Source organism: Lactuca serriola, chromosome 7, assembly GCF_051521515.1.
Source record: "Lactuca serriola cultivar US96UC23 chromosome 7, Lser_US96UC23_V15, whole genome shotgun sequence".
NCBI classification, from domain to species: domain Eukaryota; kingdom Viridiplantae; phylum Streptophyta; class Magnoliopsida; order Asterales; family Asteraceae; genus Lactuca; species Lactuca serriola.
This window is the reverse complement of record NC_136414.1, coordinates 46,793,478-46,814,541: the sequence shown is the minus strand read 5'-3', so window position 1 is coordinate 46,814,541 and position 21,064 is coordinate 46,793,478. Positions and strand designations below refer to the sequence as shown.

The 21,064-nt window shown below is 36.0% G+C and overlaps 1 protein-coding gene across 1 annotated transcript; it reads right to left on the bottom strand.

Annotated features, from left to right (window-relative positions):
* Positions 1 to 835: 835 nt before the first annotated feature.
* LOC145063943 (uncharacterized) lies at positions 836 to 1,246 on the bottom strand. Its single transcript, XM_079011494.1, has one exon. It carries the CDS (start codon positions 1,244 to 1,246, stop codon positions 836 to 838), a length of 411 nt encoding a protein of 136 aa, XP_078867620.1.
* Positions 1,247 to 21,064: the final 19,818 nt, after the last annotated feature.

The window sequence follows — 21,064 nt, the reverse complement described above, 5'->3', positions numbered from 1 at the left end:
ATAATAAAAACTAAAAAATATGATCGCCAGGATAACCAAGGAGTTGGTGCAACACGGAAGAGCATATGGAGACAAGAGCTTGAGAAGTTTGAGGAACAACCAGGTAGAGAGGAACATCACTGTCACATCGGATTAGGGGTAGACGGGTCCTGTAATCCGTGAGAGAAAAACCAAATTCAACAAATTCAATTATGCGTTTATTATGAAGGGTAAACTGACGAACATAAATAAGATTTTTGATGATTGTGGGAGTGATGAGGACATTATTTAGCTAAATGGGTCGGTGGTTATTTTGAAGAGGGAAAAAGGTATGTCCAGTCACAACAACAGGTATCATGGCCCCGTCTCCAAATAGGATATTTTGACAAGAATTCTTATTAAGAAGGGAATGGAGAATACATTGATTATCATGCACGTGATCCGTTGCGCTCGTATCCATGACCCATTCGGTTGGTTATTGAAGTGACATCGAGCTGAACATTTGAGGAAGAGCTGTGGGACATTGTTCAATACCAAACCAAGCCCAAAGAGGCATTATGGATGTTGAATTGAACTATATTGATGAAGCAATAGGTGTGGCGATATGAGCTTGAGCGATAGAGAAGGGAGATCGTTGTAGATATAAGTCGAGAATACCACGAGTGTGCTATCGGGGCTAAACAACCCACTGTTGATAGTTATTGGGTCATGAAAGAGATCTACAAGGGAGTTAATGTTGATTTGGTGGAGGAATAAACACCCAACCATGTTGATGGGGTGGTTGAGATGGACCAGTATTGTTGTTTCCCTGCTGTCAGCGCCGATTCTGTGAAGGGAAGCGCTCTTGGCGGCATTCCTATCGACAATTGCTGTCAGAGGTGGTGTGGAGGATGGATGGTGATAAAGGGTGATCACCATGATCCGGTTGAGGAGAAGCCCTCATGTAAGCATTAACACTAAGATCTCCCACAAATATATTGTGGAGTTCGATGTCGAGTTGAATAGCCCTCATATCTTTGTTGTTGCGAAATAGTCTTTCGATAGTGAGCCAAACATGAAAAGCAAGGATGTCTCTTTTAATAATCATATTGTGAAGGTGTTGTGATAGACCAGTATAAATCCACCCTTTCACAACAAATTCCACTTTCTTCCAATTTGCATCAGTGGCAAGAGGTGCAGGAGCATCATATGTGGAGTCAATATGATCTATGGCATCATAGGCTTCACAGTAGGTAGAAAATAGTTCACGCCAAGCATCACAATTCATTATTTCAAGATCAAGAAGGAGCGCAACATGAGATTTAATTTTGGTGACACAAAACAATTTGTGTGGTGGTGTTGTAGGACCTATCATGAAGCCATAGATGAAGACGGGAACAAGAAAATTTTAGGGTTTAGAGAGGGTGTTGTTGGCAGTAATAGAAGAGAAGAAGGAAGGGAAAGATTTTAGGGGGAGGTCTGATACCATATTATGGAATGTAAATTAAATCATTCTCGTTGCCTCAACATACACTACAAAGACATATTATATACATCAAATGTATGGGCTTCATATGAGCTGGGCTATGGTGTGGGATATGTTTGATTAGGTGTCTAAGCCCATAACTATGTTTGGTATGTACTTGATTTTATTATGAGCATGGTCCTTTTGGGTTGCCTTCACCATAGCAATTTGATAGGATGAATTATGTGAAAGAGGTTAATTGTGATTTATTAATATATTATAAGAATACGATATTAATTGAGAAATCATATTATTTAATTAGTATTGATCAAGAATTAATTTGGAATTAATTTAGTGATCAAAAGAGACTGATTAAATTAATGAGGATTGATTATGTAAATCAATAATAGTTGTACTTTGGACTCATGGACCTTACTGATATAGGGTGGACGAAATCTCTATGAGAGTCCATAAAGATTTCATCCATGGCTTTTCAAATGGAAGTACATGTATTTCTTAGGGCCTAAGCAAGGGAATTAGGGGTTTCCAAGTTGAAAACCCTAGAAGCCTCAACTATAAAAGGAACCCATTAGCTCCGAAAATCGACACCAATGATCGCATAAGAAACCCTAGCCGATTTTAGGAGTCCCTAAACTCTCTCACACAATTCTCCATTGCTACTTGGTGTTTGTGACTCCATTTGAGATGCAACATTTGGGGCACTAAGCTTTCAAAGGCCAAGGACTTCTTGTTATTGCTACATAACAAGTGAGGTAATGTTCCAAACCCTATTTTACATATGATTTTCATGATTAGTATGCTAGTCCATTAGGGTTTTAGATTTGGATGATTATTTGCATGTATAACTTGAGAAAAACCTAGATCCAAAGCATTAGGGTTGCATGTACACCATAGGAATGTTGTAGTGGTCAAAACGTATCAGTGGTATCAGAGCCTAGGTCGTTTTTCTGCTATATATGATGCTAATGTGAATTGTTTAAAGCTGAAAAATTTTTGTTTTTGCTTTCTGCCTGGTGACCACGAAGTGGTGGGTTCTCACGACGTGAGTATAGTGCTCACGACGTGAACTCGGTTCAGATGGCAAATTTTTCGGATTTTTGGCTAAAATTAGATTAGGATAATTACCATAAGTTGTTTTAACTGTTAAAATTTGAATTTCATGATATGGTAATTGATATCCTCATTTAATTGAATGATAATTGTCAAATTTTAAGATAATTACTAGATTATATGATAAATTAATTATTTTTAAATGTTGATTTGTGTTTATCTTGCCAAAAAGTATAAGATTAGGTCAAATTATGTAATGAGGATAAATTATGTGATTAATTTAATTTTTTTCAAATTTGATCTAAATGCTTTGCTAAGTTTTAAAATTTGCCCTCAAGTTTTGGAATTTAAAATTTGATTAAAAATTTTAATTATGAAATATGAAATTCTTAAACCCTAGTAATTTGAAAAGTTTCAAAAGTGCACCTCTTGCTTTTGTAATTTGAAATTTAATTAAATGGTTTTAATTTTGAAATCTTAAATTTAGAACCTTTATAGTTTGAATAGTTCAAATTACACTCTTACAGTTTTATTAAATTAATTAAGTGCTTAATTAAAAGAGAGAATTAATAAATCTATAAAGACATGATTTAAGTTTAATTAAATTAATAGTCTAATTTATTAATAGATTAAACCACTTAGTATTTTATATGTGTAAAATACACCCTTATACTATATAAAATTAAAAGTCTAATATATTATATATGTATAAGTAAACAGTCAGTCTTACCATTAGTAGGCCTCATTCACGAAGCTGGTCTATAAGGGGTGTTTAAGGAGCGACTTGTAAAATGACTGTCATTGGGTATCCACTCTTACCCACCGCACCCTTGACCAGTGGAGGGTCGTTAGTCGAACGAGTTTGATAGGATATTTAAATCCTCATCAAAAGTATAATGAAATATAAAGTAACTAAACTTTTATAAATTCTCAATCTGAGTTACTTTAGGAAAAGGTGAATTTGATGCTAACCCATGAAATTGCATGTTGCACCTTATTAGTCGTTAGTGGAGCATGTGTGGTTAACCGGCACACTAATTTGGGACTAATGTAGGATGAAAATTGGTAGCTCGTAGATTATCATAGATCAATGGAGCGTGTGTGGTTAATCGACTCATTGATTAGGTGATAAGCATCTTCGAGAGTACCAAGAAAATTTGCATGGTTATTCACACCTTGTTTGTGATCCTCGGTATTCCAGTCACAAACTTGAAGGGCATAATCGAGATTAAACATGCCACTGAGAGGTTCGATGAATCTCAAAAGATCTAGGAATTTCATTTCAGTTAAAACCTAATGTTTAATTTTGTTTTTAATGGTGGAATTTGGTAAATCGTTATTTACCTACCTTCAAATTTTTTTGCAATTAGATCACGGCATCCCTCTTCCGAGTTGTATATTATTGTGTTGGGTCCTAGCTTTAATATTTCATTTCAGTGTTATATTAAGTATTGAATTGACTAACTTGAATTTCTACCATTTGTAGATGTCTAGTTCTGACAACTATGGTCTTCCCGAATCTTTTGGAAAAAGCTTTCCTCATGAAGATGATGTTCTACAATTGGATCGTCGAAAAGGAAATCATGCTTCACTTCTTCTACCTCATCCAATAGTTCTCCTTGACCCACGTGTTCGAGGACTTGAAAAGTTCAAGGTCACTCAAGCGCTATTGGAAAGAAAACACGAAGATGGAAAGTCTATATGCGCTCACATCTTGGAGATGAAGTTACATATTGATAGGTTGGAAATGTTGGGTGTCGAAGTCTCAAGGATGCTGGCTATTGAATTGGTTCTTCAATCACTTCCTTGGTCATATAGTGAGTTCATAAAAGATTACTATGTGAAAGACCAATAGACCACGACGTGACCCTCATTGATCTTACCTATTTGCTTGTTGCTGCTGAATCAGTAATGATTTGATACACTGTTCAAGAAAATTTGATTGGAAGATCAATCTCCCAAAATTCCATGAACATTTACAATGGAAACATTGGAAGTTCAGAAAAGTCTTCTCTTCCCAATGGAAAGGGATCGGCCTGTTGGGTTTTGAGCATTATAACACTCCTAAGTGTACATGTAACCCTAAATACCTTGGATCTATGTTTTCTCTATTATACATGCAAATATGAACTTTCCAAGGTATTCATCCTAACTAGCATAATAACATTGATTCAAATGAATATATCAAGTTAGAATTATATACCTCTTTGATGTAGTTTGTCTTCATGAAGCTTGAGTGCCTATTATCCCAAGTGTGACACCTCAAATGGTTCACACAACACAAAATACACATGGAATGACTTGAGAGAAATTGGAACACTTCATAAAATCGGCTAGCCCTTTCTATTATCCATAGTGGCCAATTTCTTGAGCCATGGGATTCTTTTATATGGTGGCTATTAGGGTTACACCATGTAACCCATAACTTTACCCATTCCTTATGCTACATGGATTTAACCTCCATGGAGTATCTATGGGTCACCCCATGGACTTAGTCCAACATAAGGAATCTTGGATCACGAGCCTACATATATAAGAATGAATGATTTACACATCAACACATATATATTTAATTAGTCTTCTTTTGATCACTTAATTAATCCTAGATTAATTCTTGATCAATACAAATTAAATAACCTTATTAATATATTAGAACTTATAATATATTAACAAACCTTAAGTGTTATTTCTCTCATTATAGTCTATCTAAATGCATGATGCCATGCAACCCAAATGGACCATGCCGGGTCGGGTCAAGTCTTACCAATTATAGTTATGGACTTAGACATTAATCCAATAGTCTCCCACTTGGATAAGTCTAAAACTATCAATGCGTATGACTTCAAGAACCGACTGGCAATCGTAGCTCTCAAAAGCTTCTATCGAACTCTGACCTTGTAGATGAACTCTGACCTTTGTCAATGACTTTTCCATTAGATAAGGGATCATATATTCCTCCATTCTAGATATCATATGGACTGAGACATGGATTATAATCATTCTCTCTCTCCATTTTTTGTTTCCCAATTTCCGATTTGTGACGACTGACTAATTGAACAAATCAAATCAGACCTGGCCCGACCGAGCACTTACATTTGTCATCACCAAATCATCGAGGGGCCCACAGACATCGCTTTTATCCTGAAGGTAAAAGGAATGGATAAACTTCGACTCATATGGATTGTTCTACTACTTGTTGAATCATAAACAAAGGCACGTTTTATAACACCGAGTTACCGAATGCATTTTCGTGCAATCAATGTACAACCAACTCATAGTAACAACTCATATCTCTCGGTTTGAAGAATATAAGATATTATCTTCTCATGATCACTCGTGATAAAATCCATGAAGTGATTCCAATGAGCGCGGTTTGAATCCAATACTCAGAACTTATGAGCACTCATGAGTGATGTAGCCCTTTGTCCAACATGTTAGACCTCTACAAGCCAACCCATAACAGTCTTGATTCATATCTACTTCCAACATATGACCGACTGTGGATGGTTTGAATAACTTAGTCATTCCAGAAGAATAATCTAGTTTATTTTGGAACTCAAAACATGCAAAGTGAAACACAATAATAATTGAATCCAATATGGTATCAAAACCTAAGAACATAAATTAAACACCTTTTATTTATGACCATATGATTACACATTATTCATTGTATACTGTTTCAGCTATCAACTTTATTCTTGAATTTAAAAAATAGTTGTCCCATGCTCCAAGCATGTACACTATGTTTTCTAAACACTAGTCATGCCATACACTAAGTATGCATACTATGTTTGTCTATGATCTTTACTTTGTGAAATAGATCAATTGAACATAACTCCAATGATCCTCTTTTCACAGTTCCAAATCCTTACTGCAAATGCAAGAATTTCAAATTCATGTCTTTTACTAAAATCTGTTAGATTCAAAACTTATATGCATTGATCCTCTTGTAATGATTATGCACAAAGTCAGAAAGACTTGACAACAACCATTACAGAGAATTCCAAAGGAGATCAACTCCTTGGAAACATCCTTCTTGCATTAAGTTTCCTAAACTTACAAAGATTGAATAATTTCTAACTTTGAAACATTTCCAGATTCCATTTTGACTATCACTTATGAACAAGAGTTGCCTCCTTATAGATTATGTCAATATGGTCCTTCCAGAATTATCACTATACTTCCAACTGTCATTGAGCAGCCAATCTTTGGTAAACCTTAGATTGTCTTCGACAATTGTTTAATCCTTTTAGTCATATCCAATTCTAGACCTTTTCCCTTCTTAATGCCCCAGGCATTTGGAAAATTTTAGAAAGGATGAATATAACACATGTAATCGATCCTATATCCGAAGCATATGGGACACGATTCATGATGTCTCACATAAAGACTAAACCAGTCTTTTGCTATAACACTTCCATTTCTATTTTCCAAGTTCTCATAATTCAGATTATGAAAAGGGATGCTGTAATCATAATCGAATTTTAGAACGCAAATAATGGACCCATATACAGAATTTCCTTATACTGAGCCATTCCAACGTGAAATTCATATATATATATATATATATATATATATATATATATATATATATATATATATATATATATATATATATATATATGCTTGACTAAATACGATTGAAACCTCAATCTAAGCTTTTAGATTTGAGATGAAGTATAATTTCGTCTCCCTTAATTATAGCAAAACAACACTTTCCCAATTGAAAATTTTTGATTTCTATAATTAACATTGCTAACTTGCAATACTTATCATAATTATCATGCTCCCACTAACATGATGATTATTAGCATAACACTTCTGCTCCCGCTAGCTTTGACATGTACTCAGAAATCAGCTGGACTTCTAGAAATCAATACTTTATTGACTTTCTTACCAAAGTTCAAATTTCTTATACTAGATTGCTTTGATAAAACTTTATCATAATCATACACCTTATATTAGATAGCTCATAGGTGTGTCTAAACAATTTTAAGAACTATGAAAAGGGATGCCGTAATCATAGTCTTGATTGTTTAGACCTTTGCCACTTCTCACAAGTCCATGTTAGTGTGCCGGTAAACCACACACGCTCCACTAATGACTTTGAGAATGCAAGTATCACAATTGCTATCTAGCTAAAATCTACTTAGTGAAAGTGTTTCCTCACCATCATTTTCATGAATCGGAGACAAACCTTATGACACTTACATTTGATGGTGTATGTGTTCTTATCCATGTGAATTGTCAAAACCATAGTCACAAGACAAGGATAATGACAAATCCAAACTCATATGGACTGAACTCAATCTTATATTCTTGCCACATGGCAGCTCAAGGGACTGCCATTGCTTCCAAGTTGTTGTGCAACCGATTGAGAACTCTAAGAACTCATATGCAGAGCCAACTTTAACTGGAATGAGCACAGAATATGTCAACACGATAGGTTATAATCCTCAAGTCGTGTGCTAGTGAAGAACTTCAGGTTTTATACTTGATTATTTCTTAAGACTTTAAATACCTTAAGGACTCCCACTGTCCTCTTGACATATAAGACTTTCTTGTCAGATATTCAAGAGATAGTGTGGATTCTAATCAAGACAAACACTTCACACAATTTGGCTTAGTTGGTCTTTTTTTTATGAAAAACATCCCAACTTACCAATTTCAAATATACAAGAGTAGAAAACTTTTACTCTTACATTTGACAAGTGTTTTAAACCTTCTTTAAGACATGTCACTCAAGTTACATTCTTAGAGTATAACTCTAAGAATTGTTTTGGAACGAATTATGAATCATCTTCTTGATTTAACCACTTCAACAATTCATTGCTCCTCTTCTTAGATATCAGAATGCACTTAGAGGATGAATTGTGATAAGGTCTCTTAATAATCATATAACATGATACTAAAGTACTCTCCCATCTTTTCAGATTTGATAAACTTTTATCCTTCTGCCTAATTTGATTATTCTTATTCGCTCTATCATACATTGGAACCTTTTCCAATGTCTCGGAATTACACTTAAGCTTGTAAGTATAATCCATATTTACTGAGCTTTAGCAAATTATGACGAATAATCTTATCAATCTTTTGTGGTGGACTTGAACAGTGCACAAGAATGTGTACTCGATCCCTAAGTCCTTCACTTGACTCACATGTACATGTGAACAAGGAACTAGTCTTAATTTTCCAAAGATGAAAAATTCTTATTCATCATGCTATACAACTTGCATGATTCCAAGTTCCGGTCCAATTGAAACTTGGGTGATGAGGATCTTTCCTTATTTGGTAAATTTAGACATTACCACAAATGAAAGAATCTATTTCATATTTCCACTATTGCTATTAATGGAATCATATAAGCAACAATTTTTTTCCTCAAGTGCCATTGTAAGGATATTTTAAAATAAATAAAATCATCATTTTTCCTTTTATTTTAAAAACTTTGCGGAAAAACTATCCTTACAATGCAAAATAGCATGAAAAATTTGTTGTTATCTATTCCTAAGCAATGTAGCATAACTCCTAAGAAGTAGCTCAAGAATCCGATCTTCAAACTATGCGATAGAAATCCATCTATGCGATCTGATTCAGTATATTCTTTCTTTAAGTTCCTTCACTTTTCATTGATTCTTACAAACATCAACATGTGACCCAGTCACATCATGTATCAAGAATCTAAGTATAGAAACTTAGCATAGTTAGATAGTGGATTTTACCTGAAGTAGGGTCAAACTTATTGACTTTAACGTCCTTAGGAAAATTTGGCAACTTCGCAACTAATGCCCCTTCCTTTGGCAATGGACCCTTGATAATGGGGCTATCTCAGACATAGCCTCTCTGTTTACCATTTGGTCAACCGGGTTGACTATGGCCAATCCCTTTCCATTGGGAAGAGAGAGCTTTACTAGATATCCAATATCATCATTGTCAATTTCTATAAAGTTTTAGGAAGTTGATCTTAGCAAATAGATAAGATCATTAAGGGTCTTGTCATAGTCTGTTTCATAGTAGTCCCAAAGGAACTCACTATGTGACTTAGAAAGTAGTTGAGCCACCAACTTTCTCAAGAGTTTGACACCCAACTCACCCGGCTTGTCAATATGTGACTACATCTCCAAGATGTGACCACACGTAGACCTTTGCTGGCCAATAGGGCTTGAGTGACCTTAAACCTTTGAAGAACTTGTGGGTTAGGGAGAATAATTTGGAGGAGGTGAAAGAAGTAAAGTTCCATGAGATTTGGAAAGATCATAAATGTCTAAACCAGACATCTTTTTGGGAGATATTCAAGATAGTTGATTTAAAGTCCTTAATATAACACCCAATATGAAATATTAAGGCTAGGACCGAACAAACTATTTTATAACTTAGAAGAGATGCCGTAATCCAAGCTATAAAATATTTGAAGGTAGGTGAATGACGATTCACCAATTTCCACCAAGATAAACGAAATGTATCATTAGGTTTTAATTGGATTTGAAACTCCAAGATCTTTTGAGATTCATTGAACTGTTCAATGACATGTTTCAATCTCGAGTGCGCCTTCAGGTTTTGTGACTGGGATGCCGAGGATCACAAAACAAGGTGTGAAGTAACCATGCAAATATACTGGGTACCCTTAATATTTACCCCTTAATCGATGTGTCGGTTAACCACACACGCTCCACCGATACTATGATAAATATTAAGTTACCCTTTGCCTACCTTGTTAAGTCCAGGTTAGTGTGCCGGTTAACCACACACGCTCCACTAACGACTTAAGCAAAGTGCAAAGTGTAATTTCATGGGTTAGCACCAAATTCACATTTTCCTAAGTAACTAAGATTGGGTATTTATAAAAAGGTTTAGTTACTTTGTATTTATCATTAATACTTTTAATGAAGGGATAATTCTAGTCCTTGTCCTACCCATTCGGCTAACGACCCTCCACCAGTCAAGGAAGCGGTGGGTGAGAGTAGACACCCATTAAACTGCCATTTTATAGGCAGTAACCTTATACCCCCCTTATAGACCGGCTTCGTGAATGAGGCCTACTAACGGTAAGACTGACTTTACTCTTATACATACATACATACATATATATATATATATATATATATATATATATATATATATATATATTATTAACTTATAATATTATAAAGTATAAGGGTTGAATTTTAACTTTTAAAATTCTAAGGGCTAATTTTGAATTAAAGTATTTATAAGTGAAAACTTTTCAAATTCCAAAACTTGAGGGAAAGTTTTGAAATTATTCAAAACTAATCAATTCTATTACTTATGTGTTTAAAGTAGTTTTAATTAAAAAACTCTTCAAGTTCCATAACTTAAGGACAAGTTATGGAAGACTTCAAACTAATAAAAGAATGTAACTTTTCCTTATTTTGTAACTTATGGAATTAATTAAGGTTACACATTTTATTACTTAATGAAGTGACTCTTGAACCGCCATAACTTGAGGACAAGACTCTTCATTTTTGTAACCATTGCCAACTCTTATGAGTTTTATGAAAGATAAATGTGACTTTTCATATAACTTGAGGACAAGTTACAAAAACACATTTTAGAATCAACTCTTAGATTAAAATGGATTGAAAGCACATAATCAATTAACTTTTCTATTAATCTAAGCAACTCATAAGAACAAGATAATTCACATCAAACTTTTTCATGTAATTAGTCTAAACCTTAAACTAATACAAAACATGAATCTATTGACAATTATCTTTGCAATTTGATTAGCATGAACATTACCACATCAAAAACAAGTTTATAAGTCCAAAAACATCTTAGGGTAATGTTCCTAGTCCAATTCCAGCCAAAAAAGTCGAATATATGCTGTCTGGGGGTCCAACTCGTTGAGTGCACGAACCAACTCGGCGATTTGGATGCATTTTGCCTTGGACTCATCGAGTCCCCCATGGACTCGGCGAGTCTGCTGAGCAAACAACATAAAAACTCGATTTTTCAGCCAATTTTGCAAGTGTAACAAGAAAACAAGCCTAGGCTTTGATACCACTGTTGGGTTTTTAGCATTCTAACACTCCTAAGTGTACATGCAACCCTAAATACCTTGGATCTATGTTTTCTCTATTATACATGTAAATATGAACTTGCTAAGGTATTCATCCTAACTAGCATAATAACATTGATTCAAATGAATATATCAAGTTAGAGAATTACATACCTCTTTGATGTAGTTTGTCTTCATGAAGTTTGAGTGCCTAGTGCCCCAAGTGTCACACCTCAAATGGTTCACACAACACCAAATACACATGGAATGACTTGAGAGAAATTAGAACACTTCATAAAATCGGCTAGCCCTTTCTATTATCCATAGTGGCCGATTTCTTGAGCCATAGGATTCTTTTATATGGTGGCTATTAGGGTTACACCATGTAACCCATAACTTTACCCATTCCTTATGCTCCATGGATTTTAACCTCCATTGAGTATCCATGGGTCACCCCATGGACTTAGTCCAACATAAGGAATCTTGGATCACAAGCCTACATATATAAGAATGAATGATTTACACAATCAACCCATATATTTAATTAGTCATCTTTTGATCACTTAAGTAATCCTAGATTAATTCTTGATCAATAATAATTAAATAACCCTATTAATTTATTAGAACTTATAATATATTAACAAACCTTAACTGTTATTTCTCTCATTATAGTCTATCCAAATGCATGATGCCATGCAACCCAAATGGACCATGCCGGGTCGGGTCAAGTCTTACCAATTATAGTTATGGACTTAGACATTAATCCAACATGGGCAAGGTTAAACTGTTTGACCAACTGGTAAAGAGAAAGGCTAAGTCTGGGATTGTCTCGTGTGCTATTTCTAAAGAGTCTGTTTGTTTGTATTGCCAAGAAAAGGGGCATTGGATGTGAAGCTGTCATATTTACCTGAAAGATCGCAAGGACGGAGAAGTCAAGATGTATGACTGCTTTAGGTAAGTCCACTATCTAACTTTATTAAGTTCCTATTTGTAGATTCTTAATACATGATGTGATGAGATTGCATTTTGATTTTTTGTAGGATCGAAGAAAAGAAAGGAAACTTAAAAGAAGAGTAAGCCGAGTCTGACCGTGAAGAGATGAATTTCGATCGTATGGTTCGATGATCAGATTTTTGAGCTGATACTTAGGAGTTATGATAGATTGCTTAGGAATATTTAGTGACATAGTTTTCATTTGTAATTGCATTGTAAGGACAAGTTTTTCTGCATTTTTATAAATAAATAAAAAAATTTATTTATCATAATTTTGTATTTCCTTACAATGACATTTATGAACATTGATGTTTGTATGTTCCTATTGTTAGAAATATTGAAAAGGATGTGATTCTTAGTTATGTTATTTGTGGTAGTGTCAAAATTTACCAAATAAGTGTCACACCCCAAAACCGGAACGGCGGAAACTTTCAGGGGTGGAGGACGTCATGTCAAGTATCACGAGATATGTATATGGTAAGCAAGTAATGAACAATCATTTCATTTAGAAAGAAAGTGTTTACAATGTATGTGTTCACAAAACATAGAAGTCATAAACAAATAACAAAACAAGACTTGAAGCTATAATGCTCCATCTTCTGAAGTCCCAACACGAGCACCTGTCTAATAGTCTCATGAGAATACAAGTTATTTGAAAGAGTTGATCAGCAATTAAGTTGGTGAGTTCATAAGATTTTAGTGATGTGAGTAAGCTGTAAAAATGTGGTTTAAAATGTATATGTAAAGTATTGTAAGCTGTAAGGTGTTGTTTTGTAAAGATTGCCTGTTCCTCTTGAAAATCCTATATTTCCTACTTAAAATGGGAGTTGAGTAAAATGACACTACAAGCCTTTCTATGTGTAATAAGTGGGTACAAGTTATATATACTTATAGTAAACAAACAATCGATTATGCGTATCTGCCCTCAACCTACAACTCGATGGGGTATAGTAAGTAAGGCGGATAACACATATTCCATTGGTTGTAAGATCGTTGTCATATATAACCTTGGGGTATTCACTTGTTACTCATGGAGTTATTTGTAATGGTTCCTTTATGTCTAATGGAGAGTTCCTTTTAAGAAAACCTATATTTCTTATAATAAAATATTGACTGTGGTGATTACTTTATAATAGCTTTGTTTATACTGCTATATATAATTTGGTATCGGGTAGATAATAGATTGGGTGACCTTGGTGTAAACCCACATCCAACGGGAACAGGACGTACAGCGAAGAACACACATCCTATTAGCTGTCGGATATTAGTCTTATATATAAACATGATGTATAAACTAAGGTATTATAGAGTTAACTCACTTAAAGTCTTTAAAACTGTATTGGCTTAATAAAATGGATTAAGCCCTTAACTGGGAAATCACTAGTTTTGTATATCCAAAAGTACTGACTTTGAAACGAAAGTTTTGTACTAGAAAAACTGTGCATTGACTCTGTGTCCTATGACCTGATCCATACCTGGTACCCTTATGATGACTTAATGTATACTAAGCATAAATATATATAGATTCGGGTAGATAATAGATTGGGTGACCTCGGTGTAAACCCACATCCAACGGGAACAAGACGTACAGCGAAGAACACACATTCTATTAGCATTCGGAATCTACTTAGCATATACGTAGTCTATAGTGTATACTTTAAGGAATCATAAAGCTAGCATCATGGTGCTAACTTTTAAAGTAGCCTTCTACCGAGACTCGATTGTTTGAAAGCAGTCTTCTACCAAGACTCTACTGTTATGAAAACAGTCTTCTACCAAGACTCTATTGTTATGAAAGTAGTCTTCTACCAAGACTCTATTGTTATGAAAGCAGTGTTCTACCAAGACTCTACTGTTCCCTTGTCAACTGAAATGTACATTCTCCCTAGTTTATAACCTATCTCGATTATAGAATAGATCAACCTTCAAGTGTTACCGACTCTTTATGAAAGTAATAGGAGAAATGAGTACCCTAATGTTGTTTATACTGACATACGGAGGTACTATCAACCTAAAAACATATGTGTTTTATTAAGGTCATAATGTGATAAGAAATTCCCATACTAAACGTTCTCCCTACGAGAGATTCTGGGAATCAAGGTTGATCTCGCAACGAGTTACTAGGCCACGTTATCCACATTAAAGTTATGTGATCGCGTATACCCAATATAACTACCATAATGCGTTGTGATTCATTGGTATAGTTAGATCCTGAAATTGTTTCACGCTATAGCACCTTATTATGTTCTGTTCTGTTTTGTGTTTGCTTCATTGTAATAGAAGTAATGATTAGTATTCTCTTAAACTATACCTATAATAGTTTACTAATACTCTAACTGGACTGTTACTGAAAAGACTCATTTATCTAACAAGTTATGCTTATACTTTAAAAATGGAGTTTTGTATAACTATAAAGTAACATAACCTTTAAAAGAGTTTTGAAATGTTTTAACAACTTATAAATAACATAAGTAACATTTTTAAAGATGTTTATAACAACCATTTACATAATTATCATTGTGTTCAACTTGTATCCCCCCCCCCCTAAAACAATTAAAATAGTTAAAAGATTCATTACGGGGTATGAACTCACCTGATGTGGGTGATTCAAACGGGTATGCGCGTACGGATGAGAAGTTCCACGAATGAAGTTCCGAGACACAATAAGTCCTAAATGATATTTAAGGACACATAATGACATGTATAGTGTTTATAAACAACTATATGAAAGGAAACACCTTCCGGGACGAGGAAACACCTTCCGGGACTAGGAAACACCTTAACCAAGTGTTGGAATCATATGTGATTCAACCTAGGAGGGTATAAAGGCACTTATATGAGTTTACTACCATGAGCTCACGGCCCAAGGGAGTTTACGGCCGTAAACTCATGGTTACTCATGGGTTATTGATAGTTTGAAGTCTAGGGAATTATTTAGGGACATTAGCTCTAGCCTAGGGTGAGAAATACCACTTTCTTTGCCGTTTTTGAGGTGTTCACGGCCCAAATGAGTTTACTACCGTAAACTCATGGCCAAATATGTTTATGAGGATCCTAAAGGTCATAAAGAAGAATTCTAAATTCATGCCTAATCCCTTGGAAGTGTTTGTCGCATCAAAACACCTCTATCTTGAGTTTACGGCCCATGGACCATTTGGTCATGTGTTTGCGGCCGTAAACACTTATGGGTGATGATATTTTGATTGTTTTGGGTCGTAGACACTCCATGGTAAAGGGCTATGCTAGTCTCTTGGCATGTGGAAGGCATTTAGGGCATTTTGGCACCCTAAAATGGAGTTCACGGCCCAAGAACTTCCTTGGCCGTGAACTCACTTTTGGTCCTTGATTTTAAATGATTTTGATGCCTAAACATGTCAAGGTTTGTCCCATGTTTGGTTTCCAAGGTCTAGGGGTCATTGGGCACACTTTGGCCCTTAAAATGGAGTTTACTCCCCAAGGTGTTCTTGGGCGGTAAACTCATAGATCTTGGTGTTTTCGTATGATTTCTAGTGTATTAAGCGTATATAAAGCTTTAAAACAACACTAGATATAAGTACTCACTTTCCGGAACAAAAGTCTGAAGATCCTTGAGAGAGAATTTGGCTTTTCTTTAGTTGGAATTGTAACTAATGAATAATTTGGTTCAGAATTCTATATATAGTCCTGGGATTTTTGGCAGAAAATATTTTATTCCCGGAAAGAACTCTAATATCATAGAGTTTTGGAATAACAGAGTTGCACAAGACTCAAGTGCAACCTCTCTCCTGATATCTCCTTAAGTGTAAATCCTAAGTTGCTCAAACTTGTCCCAAAAGTTTGAAAGTTAGCAGAAACAGACTTGGCTTCTATTGAAGTGGAGATTTTTGGGTTGTCACATCATCCCCCCATTAGAATGAATTTCGTCCCGAAATTAGCTCTCTTAGCTTTACTACTGGGGTTGCGCTCCTCTGATTTGCGGAATACTCATTCGTAGACATGGCAACTTGCCCTAGCGTTCTTGATAGGATTCATACTTGGTCGATCAATCATTACCTCGTGTATACAAGCCGTATGTAATTAGGATTAGTAGGACTGTCGGATGTGCTACTCCGTTCTAGGTCCACAACTCAACGGAGAACAGGAGATAGGGTGGAAACACACATACTAGATCTGCATAGTCATACTCATATACCACCCTCGCGTATATACTAAATAATAATAGGTGGGCTGTATTCGTCCTTAGCCTCTGTGCTAGAACTTGGTCTGTTGGACAAGTGGTATGTCGTGATGGTCTGCGGACGTCTGACGATAAGGCTTCAGAGGACAAGTACTCTTCACACGAGTACTTCAGGGGTTTAGGATGCGAAAGATAAAGTTTAGGTTTAGGTCGGACCTTCGATATGAATGACGAAAGTTTCGAGAACCTGTCGATCGAGGCAATTGAAACATATGGCTTCAGTATGGTGAGGACCACGCCAACTCATGATGAAAGAAAAACAACGGACTCTATTCCGAAAAAAAAGTTTTGGTCAAATGAAAGAAACGTCTGATAAACGATGATGTATCCCTGGTATCCTTGGTACTGTACTCCTAGTATGTTCAACAATGTACTCCTTGTAATTGATCTCGAGTTTCCTGGTTTCTAATTTGAAATTAACACTTCTATGTATCGTACCGCTATGTGCGCATACATACAAATAAAAGTGCTTTACTAACTAAAAGGATACTTTTATACTATGATCCCCCATGGTACCACTACCATCGCCCGTCATATACAAGTTGTGAATACTTCAGATGATTCAGGCAGTCGATTGAGCATCTCTGCCTCAAATCCTCAACCAATTAAGGAAAGGGGACCTAAGCGGAGTCGCTCACTCTAGGTCTGCAACATCTCAGTTGCGCACAACCCTGATGTATATGGTGAGTCACAATAGCTTCTCTAAGGGATCTTTTAATTCTCTTGAATATTACGACCTATTTCAACATGTGAGTTGTTATAGTTACTTTTAAGTGTCATCCCCAAATTTTAATCTTATATGAATATAAATTAATTTTTACAAGTAAGTACTATTTTGAAAATGTACCACTACTCGACGACGACTCCGAGGTAAATTCTCCTGCGGTGATCATCAGAATACGTCTATCCGTGATTGAGTTCTTGATGATTGGGTAGTCCCTCTTAATGTGTCCATTCTCACCACAACCATAACATGCTCGGTTTTCTTCAGCTCCGAGGACTTGGGAGATCGGTTGAGCCGATGCCCTGCAGTAACGGACTGTGTGTCCCTTTTTGTGGCAGTTCAAACACTGCATTTCTCGGCACACTACAGTGTGGTGAAAGTTGCACTTTCCACACTTTGGAAGGTTTCCAGCATAACGACTGGCAGATGCTGAAGCAGTAGGCGTCGTAGCGGCGTACATAGTACTTGCTTGTTGCTCTTGTGGGATGTCTTGTGTTGTTCGCTTCTTCTTTCTCTTGTTCTCCGACTCTTGATTATAGTCCTCTTCCCTTGATGACTCGGGAATAGGGACTTTTACGCTGTGGCGGACTCCATGATCGATGAGTCGCTGAGCCAAGCGTTTAGCACTATCGAATGTGGCTGGGTTAGAAGATAACACATTTCCTTGGGTCGGAGTAGTCAGACCCCAAATGTATCTCTCTATCTTCATCTTTTTAGAGTTAATCATCTCAGGACATAGAGCTGCTAGTTCGCTGAACCGGTCCGTGTAAGTCACTATCTCTGAGCCGACCATAGTGAGATCCCACAGCTCTTGTTCCAGTATTTGAATCTCGCCTAACGGGCAATATTCTTCTCGCATTAACTCCTTTAGGTTTTCCCAACCTATGGAGTTTGCCACTGGTAGGGTCAGTGACTTAACATGGCTGTTCCACCATGTTAAGGCCTTGCCATCGAAGGTGCAGGCAGCAAACTTCACTTTGCTTCCTTGGGGGCATAAACAGATCTCGAAGACCGACTCTGTTTTCTCGAACCATTGCAGAAGGGTAATGACTCCTTCAGTCCCTTTAAAGGACAGTGGTTGACATCTGGTGAAGTCCTTGTAGGAGAACTCTCCCTGGCGCACCGGGACCTCACCTTGAGTAGAATCAGTAGCCGTTTCACCACCACTTGTACTGATGGGGTGATATTGTGCCATGGCTGTTGCCATAGCCGCGGGCACTGCATCGTTCAGAGTTTCTGCATCGATTTGTGGAGAAGGTATGGGAGTTATCAGAGTAGCATGTCTGGGTGATCTACGAGGAGGCATCTTTGCTAAAAGAAATCAAAGATGAGACGGAATAAGTCTATAGCAACGGACACAAGCCAAAATCTGAAAAGACAAGGTTATCCTAGTTCTGGATGTATCGGGTCCTGACTTCCACAGGGTTCTAGGAACAATTCATAAACGAGTCTATACCTAATAAACTCTATGAATTTGAAATAACTATCCCCGAATGAGTATCTATTTCCTGAATAACTGTTACCAGCTGCATGTAAGAAAAATAATTCTAACACATGTAATGTGAGCAGTGTTTCCACTCGCTCAATAAATTATCCTAATTTCTATTTATTAGTGTGACGCGTAAGACGTTTTTGGTTACTTTGGCTGATCTTTCCTTGAAATCTTCTTATTGGTTTGTCCTTGTTCCTCATGAACTCTTCTGTTGACTACTATGAGGAAGAGGTTACGTTTATCTGGGCTTGTCGTGCGAGAATGAAAGTGACTAAAGAACCTATGAGCTTTAAGGTAACTTTATGGGGTGATCCTTACGGAATCTTCCTATAATTATACTAGGTATACCAGCTGGTATTGTATATAATTGAAGATCAAATAGACCTTCGAACAATTGATCCCACCTCAACACTACTTCCTTAAAAGGAATGGATAGCGAAGCTTCAGTCACATATTTTATGTCTATATGGTCTTGATTATATATATAAAACTTTATGAATATACCTTGTAGGATTATAGACCTATCCGCAAGGGTCTTTTAAGTTATCACATAAGTTATGTATCTGGACTAAAATACTCCTATAGTATCCTAACGTAATGTACTTGTTATGTTCTAGACTTGTTATCGCGCTATCGTGTCATAGAATACTCCCATAGTACTCTAACTCCAACTGTACTTGTTCTGGCGTTCTCGTGACTGGTGTTCTGGTAAGTTTTAACCCTGTTGCAACACCACATCATTCCCAAACACATGTTGGTCACATCTCGAATGAATATAATTGATCAGGCTATATTGATCCTAGCTATGATTACATAACTGTTCAGGTTGACGAAAGTGTCCAACCTCTAAATAATTTTAGTTATGTTCTCCTCGTGATCCTAGTTCTATTATGTACATGTATGAGCAAGTAGGTGTATTTTTATAACTTGAAGTTATACTCTAAAATATATCATTATCCAGAGCATTTAAGCCCCATTGTATTTATAGACGTATATCTTTTATCGGTTGATATACTAAGTTCACTATAAACAATGCTCTGATACCAATCTGTCACACCCCAAAACCGGAACGGCGGAAACGTTTGGGGGTGGAGGACGTCATGTCAAGTATCACGAGATATGTATATGGTAAGCAAGTAATAAACAACCATTTCATTTAGAAAGAAAGTGTTTACAATGTATGTGTTTACAAAACAAAGAAGTCATAAACAAATAACAAAACAAAACTTGAAGCTACAATGCTCCATCTTCAGAAGTCCCAGCACGAGCACCTGTTCTAATAGTCTCTTGAGAATACAAGTTATTTGAAAGAGTTGATCAGCAATTAAGCTGGTGAGTTCATAAGATTTTAGTGATGTGAGTAAGCTATAAAAATGTTGTTTAAAATGTATATGTAAAGTATTGTAAGCTGTAAGGTGTTGTTTTGTAAAGTTTGTCTCTTCCTCTAGGAAATCCTATATTTCCTACTTAAAATGGGAGTTGAGTAAAATGACACTACAAGCCTTTCTATGCGTAATAAGTGGGTACAAGTTATATGTACTTAGAGTAAACAAACAATCGATTATGCGTATCTGCCCTCAACCTACAACCCGATGGGGTACATTAAGTAAGGCGGACAGCACATATTCCATTGGTTGTTAGATCGTTGTCATATATAACCTTGGGGTATTCACTTGTTACTCATGGAGTTATTTGTAATGGTTCCTTTATGTCTAATGGAGAGTTCCTTTTAAGAAAACCTATATTTCTTATAATAAAATATTGATTATGTTGATTACTTTATAATACCTTTGTTTATACTGCTATATATAATTTGGTATCGGGTAGATAATAGATTGGGTGACCTCGGTGTAAACCCACATCCAACGGGAACAGGACGTACAGCGAAGAGCACACATCCTATTAGATGTCGGATATTAGTCTTATATATAAACTTGGTGTATAAACTAAGGTATTATAGAGTTAACTCACTTAAAGTCTTTAAAACTGTACTGGCTTAATAAAATGGATTAAGCCCTTAATTGGGAAATCACTAGTTTTGTATATCCAAAAGTACTGACTTTGAAACGAAAGTTTTGTACTAGAAAAGTTGTGCATTGACTCTGTGTCCTATGACCTGATCCATA